Below are 8,251 nucleotides of genomic sequence, written 5' to 3'. Positions count from 1 at the left end.
ATATATTATTTTATTAAGAGTCCTATAATTCACATTCTACCATTGATTAAATATTACTTAATTTAATTAATTAAGTCATGAAAATAATTGTTAAAATATTTTATTTCGAGTAGACGTATTTTAATTTCTTACTTTTTGCTACTTAAAATGCTTAATATTTCAATTTCACTTAATAAATTAAATTAGCCCTAAAAAATACTAGAATTTATAAAAACCTTTAAAGATATTATTTTCTTGATTTAAAATAAAAATGTAACTTAAATTCTTTAATATCTTACAGGTCTCCGATCTCCTTCCCCCGGTTCGACATCAAATATTAATCTAAAGTCGGCGATTCGAGAAAAAATTTTAAATTCGCATGATAAAATGAATATTTATGAATTTAAAATAATTTAACACATGGTATGCATTACTTAGATTTTTGAATAAATAAATTAATTAATTCAATCATGCATGAGGTTTACGCGTACTGGTTTTTGGGCACTACAGTTCCTCATCCCCTTAAATAAATTTCGTCCTCAAAATTAAGGCTTATCGAACAGTTCCGGGTTGCGACTCCTCATGTCGGCTTCGGTCTCCCAAGTAACTTCTTCGTCGGAATGATTCAGCCACTTGACCTTGACCAACTTGGTAACTTTGTTCCGTATTCTCCTCTCCTGTCGGTCTAAAATCTGAATCGGCTTTTCTTCGTATGACAAGTTCGGTGATAGCTGTAACGGTTTAAAGCTTAGTAGATGTGAAGGATTTGCCATGTACTTCCTTAGCATCGAAACGTGGAATACATTGTGTACGCCTGCCATATTCGGCAGCAGTGCTACTCGATAGGCTAGTGTTCCCACTTTCTCGATAATCTCGAACGGCCCTATGAATCTCGGACTCAACTTGCCCTTTTTCCCAAATCTCATAACACCTTTCATAGGTGTTATTTTTACGAAGACGTGATCTCCTACGGCAAATTCAAGGTCCCTTCTTCTCTTGTCAGCGTAACTCTTTTGACGACTCTGAACAGTCTTCATCCTGTCCCGGATCTTAACTACTACATCTACAGTTTTCTGGACAATCTCTGAGCCAAGGTCTGATCTCTCGTCGACTTCATCCCGATGAATAGGTGTTCTGCACTTCCTTCCATATAATGCCTCGTAGAGAGCCATACCTATAGATGACTGAAAGCTGTTATTATAGGTGAACTCCACTAGTGGTAACTTCGATTCCCAATTCCCATGGAAATCGATCACACATGCACGTAGTAAGTCTTCTAAAATCTGTATTACCCTCTCGGAATGACCATCTGTCTGAGGATGGAATGCTGTACTGAATAGAAATTTCGTCCCCATTGCGGAATGCAAGCTCTTCCAAAAGGATGACGTGAACCTCGGGTCTCTGTCAGATACTATGGTAACTGGAATCCCGTGTAATCTGACTATCTCTCGGATATAAAGCTCTGCATACTGTGTCATGGAAAATGTCGTCTTTATTGGCAAGAAGTGAGCTGACTTGGTGATACGATCAACGATTACCCAAATGGGGTTAGATCTTCTGACTGACCTTGGCAAACCGACTACAAAATCCATGGTAATGTTCTCCCATTTCCACTCGGGGATAGGAAGAGGTTTAAGCATTCCTGATGGTCTCTAATTCTCTGCTTTCACCTGCTGGCAAGTTAGACATTCAGATACAAAACGTCGAATGTCTCGTTTCATTCCTGGCCACCAATATAGCATTTGCAAGTCTTTATACATCTTTGTGCCTCCTGGATGGATGGAATATGGTGCTGAATGTGCTTCTGACAATATGTCTCCTCTAATCGAATCATCTCTATGTACCCAAATCCTTCCTCGATACCTCACAATCCCATCGCTTACTATATATAGCTTACGTCTCTTAGACTCATATCTTGATCGCCATTTCTGTAATTGCTCATCAGATGACTGTCCACTACGAATGCGGTCTATCAAAGTAGACTGTATTGTCAAGGTAGATAATCTCGGAGCCCTGCCCCTAGGATATACCTCTAGATCAAATATCTGCATCTCTAACTGTAGAGATCTCTAAACTGACAGTGGTGCTATAACTCCTTCTTTCCCACTCAAGGCATCAGCACTACATGGGCTTTTCTAGGGTGATAGCTGATGTCACAGTCATAATCTTTCACCAACTCTAGCCACCGTCTCTATCTCATGTTCAATTCCTTCTGAGTAAAGAAATATTTGAGACTCTTGTGATCAGTAAATATCTGACACTTCTCACCATACAAGTAGTGTCTCCATATCTTTAAGGCAAAAACCATGGCAGCTAACTCCAGATCATGAGTCAGATAGTTTTTTTCGTTCACCTTCAACTGTCTGGAGGCATATGCAATGACTCGGCCATGCTGCATCAGTATAGCACCTAATCCAAGTTTAGAAGAATCGGTGCACAACACAAAGTTGCCTTGCCCTGATGGTATGGCTAAAACATGCGCTGTTATAAGAGCTTGCTTCAAAGTGTCAAAGCTTTTCTAACAGTCAGCACTCCATACAACCTTGCATTCTTCTTGGTCAATGCAGTGAGTGGCACTGCAATAGAAGAAAATCCCTGGATGAATTTTCTATAGTAACCCGCTAAGCCCAAGAAACTACGGATCTCTGATGCGTTCTTCGGTTCAACCCAATCTTTCACTATTTCTACTTGGACGGATCAACTTCAATGCTACTACTAGAAATAACATGTCCCAAAAATGCCACATTCTCTAACAAAAATTCACACTTGCTGAATTTTGCAAACAATTTACGCTTCTGCAGTACTTCCAATGCAGTGCGTAGATGATGGCCATGCTCCTCATGATTCTTCGAATAAATGAGGATGTCATCTATGAATAAGATGACAAATTGATCCAAGTAAGCCTGAAATACGCGATTCATGAGATCCATGAAAATCGCCAGAGCATTTGTCAATCCAAACGGCATCACTAGGAATTCGTAATGCCCATAGCGAGTTCTGAAGGCTGTCTTGTGCACATATGCGTCTTTCACCCTTAGCTGATGGTACCCGGAGCGAAGATCTATCTTAGAAAACACAGAAGCTCCTTGAAATTGATCGAACTAGTCCTCGATCCTAGGCAGTGGGTACTAATTCTTCACTGTAACTCTGTTCAGCTCCCGATAATCGATGCAAAGCCTAATGCTTCCATCCTTCTTCTTTACGAAGAGTACTGGGGCGCCCCAAGGTGAGCAACTAGGGCATATGAATCCTTTATCCAATAACTCCTGTATCTGCTGTTTGAGCTCCTTCATCTCTGCGGGCGCTAATCGATATGGTGCCTTGGAGATTGGCACAGTACCTGACATAAGTTCAATAGAAAACTCCACCTCGCGCTCAGGTGGGATACCCGTGATGTCGTCAGGGAATACATCGGGAAAATCTCTGACAACTGGGACCTCTGATACTCTCTGACTGGTAGCAGCAGGGGATGAAATAATGCTTGCTAAGAATGCTTGGTAGCCCCTAAGCATAAGCTTCTTTGCCTGAAGACATGATATCATCCGCGGTAAGCTGTTGCATCCACTTGGCTCGAACACAAATTCCTCTTCACCTAATGGTCTGACCCTCACTGATTTTTGTTGGAAGTCGATTGTTACTCCATTCTTTGACAACCAATCCATTCCTAGAATGATGTCAAACTCTGGCATCGGCAATACTATAAGGTCAGCATAGACTGTGTAGCCTTGTAGCTCGAGACTAAGGTCTCTGACCACACTAGAAGTAGATTGTTTCTCTCCAAATGGAACTGTCACAGAATAACTCACGTCAATCCTGGTGGGCTTGATGTACAAAAATCTCACAAAGCCATCTGATATAAAAGAATGAGTAGCCCCAGAATCTAATAGAGCATTTGTGGCTACTCCTGATATATAGATCTTCCCGGAGATAATATTAGCATATACTCAACCCAACAATTCACAAAAAGGCTAACTTAATCTCATGCATAGGCTAAATCCACTATCCTAGAGTTCTCATGAAAATTTCGAAAATTAGTCTACTAGTATACCTAAAAATTCAAACGATGCAAAATAAATTCGAACAAATAATACGGTGCTGAATAAATTATATTACCTTTCAAGAGTGTAGTGTCTGGGTCTGCCTCTTCGGCATGCATCGCAAAGACTCGGCCCTGAGTCGGTTGCTTCAACTGTGGACAGTTCTTGAGCACGTGGTCATTGGAACCACACTTGAAGCACTTGCCAGAACCCCATAAACATTCTCCTTCATTCTTGCGACTGTACTTTGGGCACACCGGATATTCAGTAAGTTTCTGAGCTGCTTTTTTCTGTGTTTGCTGTCCTTTTCCCTTGTTAGGCCCTTGAAACGGCTTCTTAGTTGGCTGCTTAACCTGTCGCTGAGGTGCCTGGAAGGGCCTCTTGCCCTGCCTATAAGTCTCGATGTCCTTCAAATCCTGTTCAGCCGCTAAAGCTCTGGTCACTGCAATGGCATAAGTAGAAGGACCAGATACACGAACATCATGCGCAAGATCGACCGTAAACCATCCATGAAATGCCTCAGTTTCTCCCTTGCTTTATTAGCTATCAGGGGCACGAAGTGACACCCCTGCTCTAATTTCCTCACAAACTCCGCCACACTGCGGTCTCCATGTCTTAACGTCATTAACTCCCTAGTCAGTTGGGAGCGTACATCATCGGTGAAGTACTTGGAGTAGAAAACCTCCTCAAAGCCTTCCCAAGTCAGAGTCTGCAGATTCACCGACACTGATGCTCCTTCCCACCATAATCGAGCATCGTCTTTCAGCAAATAAGTGGCACACCTAACCCTATCAGCATCCTCCAGCTCCATAAAGGTAAATATCACCTCTATGGGCTTAATCCATCCCTCTGCAACCATAGGATCAGTCGTACCCCCAAAGTCCTTGGGGTCCATATTACAGAATCGCTCATACACCACCTCAGGCCTTGTCATCCTATCCACCTCAGTATTGTTCCTCGAAAACTGTGCAAAGAACTGAGTCATACCCGCGAGCAATTGAGACTGAAGGTCGGTGGTGGACGTGGAGGGGGAACTCTCTACTCATCACGAGCCTCACGGCTCTCACGGTCAATAGCACGTCTAGGAAGCATACTGTACCACAATTTAATCCAACACGTAACCAACATGCATAACTTAATTACTCTTATAACATGCTAAAGTGATTCAAAAACTTAAACATGCAGTTTAAAAGAACTCGTACTTAATACTTAATGCATTTAAAATCATAAAAACTTACAGATTTGAGGCGTGACTCCATGAGCTTCTCGCAACCAGCAGTGGCAAAACCCTATATCAGGAAACCTTGCGCTCTGATACCAACTGTGACGAACAGATTCTTAAAATACTAATACTTTAAAATTTGCTGAAAAATTTAAAATTTTCTTATTAAATGATTTATTAAAAGTATTGCTCTTAAAATAAATTAAGGGTCACCGCTCATACTAAAATAAAATTAATATTAAAACTCCAACATTTAAAATAAATCACCACATCCAATCAATGCTAAAGTCCAAAAAATATACTAATTAAATTTAAAAATAGTCTATCAAATTATAAATTTAATTTGCTTATCACCAATCCTAATGAATCAAAAGTCAGAGTAAATAATTTAAAAAGAACGTGCATAATAATATAACTTAAACTAAAAGGTCCTCGGGTTTGCACTGCCACTGGCCCGATCCTGCTCACTGGTCACCGTCTCCTGTCTCCACAAGTACATCATCTGCATCGATCAAGTCTAGTGAGTCTAATGACTCAACATGCATAAACCATGAATAACGAATAATACGTAATAAAAATCCATGCAATTAAACTTAGCTTGCACATAAAATATTATAGGAATAAATATGTATAAAGTGAGTTCCCTGCATAAACAATTTCATAAAAATCATAAAGTCATATTTTCGTACTTGTTATTCATAATCATATACGTAAATAATTTTGCGTAGAGTTCTGTTCAATGCAAGTGGTCCATACACATAAATCGTTTGATCAAACTAAACCACAGTACTGGGCTGGCAGGGATCACCACAGGCTTTCGACTAGATGTCCACTCCCACATACATAAATCTCCGGTCATACTTTACCGAGTGGAGAGGTCCCTGGTCATACTTTACCGCTTTCCAATCACGTAACATAATTTGGCCACAAGATAAATCATAGCTCAAAAATAATTATTTTGCACGTGATACATATTTACAAACACCGTGAACTTCGTTGGAACACCCTGGACATGCTGACATAACCTTAGAATTTAAATAACTAAACTTAGCACAAAAAACCCAAATTTACCCATGCGATTCCCGAATTAATTAAAATTGCCTACGACTTACCGAATGACTCGGGACTCAAACCATACTTAGCCAACACGCTAACCTACTGTGCAAAAGCCTAAAATATCCCCAAACAATGATCGAACCAACTTACAACAACCTACGATCCATAGAAAACAAGCTGTCCCAAGGAAACGTGCTACGACTGTTATGCGCTTCTAACGACTTCACGCTTAAACCGACTCGAATCGAACCCAAACCAAGCCCTAGACTCGACCCTTAGACATAACATAAGACCATGGTTAAGCCCCTTTTTACTCAGACTTTCCTGCGTGCTTATGTCCTCACTCACACGCACCCTGGGAAACTTCACAGGAGGTCACCCATCCCACAATTGCCCCAAGTCAAGCACGCTTAACTTTGGAGTTCTTATGTGTTGAGCTACCAAAAAGAAGATGCACCTTCGTGGTATGAGTAGTACATATCAAATCTTTTAAGCTCTATTCAACTGTACAATCCATTACATTGAACAGTCTCGGAATCCCTCTCATTCCCGTGTGGGATCGGTTCATTCATGTTCCCTCCACCTAGAAGCCTACCAGAAATCGCTCATTGTTCGTGCAACTGATGGCACCGGCGATCACCCCCCGCCCTCTTCGGCCCCGGGCCTCACATGCCCACAAGCTTCCGCTTGGTTCGTCCCCGAACCACACCGTACTCAGAGAGGTCGGCTCTGATACCAGCTGTAGAGGCCTCTAAATACGTACTTGAAAATTTACGAAAAAATTTAAAATTTTTCTTTTTAATTAATTGAAATGCCTCATTCATAAATAAATAACTGATAAAAGTTTAACCATTCAAAATAGCAGCGGAAGTAATGTTTGTTTGCAAAATAATAATTTAAAACAATTCAACAACGAAGAAATTTGTTTGAGTCAAAATAGCAAATGCTAAAAAACATGAGGTCCTCGGGTTCCACTACTGCCGACCCAAGCTAGCTCACTGGTCCCCGCCCTCGGTCCCTGCATCATCGGTACCTACAACAATCAAGTCTAGTGAGTCTAAAGACTCAACATGCATATATCGTAAATTACGAGTAAATAAATAATAAAATTGCATGCAAGTGAAAATATCATGTCGTGAGGCATAACGTAAAATATCGTGTCATGATTAATTATAATACGTGCATAACTGAACTGAAAATCATGGTGAAATGTTTGCTCCTTAGAGCCCTGTAGTGAAATAACTTGTAATAATTTTCTTGGTGAGATTATGGTCTACGCAAGTGGCCCCTGAACTGAACTGAACTGACCGGTAACTGACGACCGGGTGAAGTAATAATCCCACGATAGTAAAGTGGCCACAAGCAATATCGCATAAATCTCAAAAAATGAATATTTGCACGTGATATAAATAAATAACATCATTAAATATGAACAATTTCGATCTTCATGCATTAAAATCATGTACTTGCGATATTTAAAAATACCTATATGGCTTGATTGAAGAGTGAAAGAAGATATAAACATACCTTGGTTTGTTTTTACAGAAAACAAACGAAATAACGACGCGGCGCGGCGGAGATGGAGTGCTCTTCACTTTCTTACTTTTTCTCTCTTAATTCCTTTAAACCAAGCATCCACCATAATTATTATAATAGCGAAAAAAAATCGTAAACATGATGTATAAACATTTAAAAATATCATGATTTGTGCTCAGGGAGCTGTCATGACCAAAATTTCACACCGGGTGCAAAATGACCATTTTACCCCTAGAAACCCAAAAATTATCGTTTCACACCTGGACCTCTAAAATTGACCCAAAGGTTACCAAACTCCTTAAAATGTCCCAAAACATTTTTAAAAGCGTCCGTAGACGTAAACTCGAGCTTATTTCATAACTTAACCGAATTGTTTTAAAACTTGGACCGGTGTCCCGGTTTTAACCCCAATCGACTCGAA

At 40.3% G+C, this 8,251-nt stretch overlaps 2 protein-coding genes across 2 annotated transcripts; both read right to left on the bottom strand.

The window, feature by feature from the left end:
- Window positions 1–524: 524 nt before the first annotated feature.
- Window positions 525–1,151, bottom strand: LOC140959353 (uncharacterized). Its single transcript, XM_073417208.1, has 2 exons — window positions 933–1,151; window positions 525–710 (listed from the first exon to the last, which is right to left on the bottom strand). Exons 1-2 carry the CDS (start codon window positions 1,149–1,151, stop codon window positions 525–527), a joined length of 405 nt encoding a protein of 134 aa, XP_073273309.1.
- A 1,956-nt stretch (window positions 1,152–3,107) lies between these two features.
- Window positions 3,108–5,001, bottom strand: LOC140959352 (uncharacterized). Its single transcript, XM_073417207.1, has 4 exons — window positions 4,521–5,001; window positions 4,093–4,458; window positions 3,678–3,829; window positions 3,108–3,503 (listed from the first exon to the last, which is right to left on the bottom strand). Exons 1-4 carry the CDS (start codon window positions 4,999–5,001, stop codon window positions 3,108–3,110), a joined length of 1,395 nt encoding a protein of 464 aa, XP_073273308.1.
- Between the last annotated feature and the right edge of the window lie 3,250 nt (window positions 5,002–8,251).

This window comes from Primulina huaijiensis, chromosome 15 (genome assembly GCF_012295235.1).
Source record: "Primulina huaijiensis isolate GDHJ02 chromosome 15, ASM1229523v2, whole genome shotgun sequence".
In the NCBI taxonomy this organism is placed as follows: domain Eukaryota; kingdom Viridiplantae; phylum Streptophyta; class Magnoliopsida; order Lamiales; family Gesneriaceae; genus Primulina; species Primulina huaijiensis.
Note: the sequence above shows the minus strand (reverse complement) of the source record. Positions and strands in the feature narration are given on the sequence as shown.

What these genes read in the sequence shown, in the direction of transcription:
- LOC140959353 (XM_073417208.1), bottom strand. Translation starts at nt 1,151, where the DNA reads ATGGCTCTCTACGAGGCATTATATGGAAGGAAGTGCAGAACACCTATT. An exon ending in CCGTAGGAGATCACGTCTTC is followed by an intron (nt 711 to 932) that starts GTAAAAATAACA and finishes AAACCGTTACAG; the next exon opens with CTATCACCGAACTTGTCATA.
- LOC140959352 (XM_073417207.1), bottom strand. Translation starts at nt 5,001, where the DNA reads ATGACTCAGTTCTTTGCACAGTTTTCGAGGAACAATACTGAGGTGGAT. An exon ending in ACTGAGGCATTTCATGGATG is followed by an intron (nt 4,459 to 4,520) that starts GTTTACGGTCGA and finishes ATGCCATTGCAG; the next exon opens with TGACCAGAGCTTTAGCGGCT. An exon ending in AGACACTACACTCTTGAAAG is followed by an intron (nt 3,830 to 4,092) that starts GTAATATAATTT and finishes CTTTTATATCAG; the next exon opens with ATGGCTTTGTGAGATTTTTG.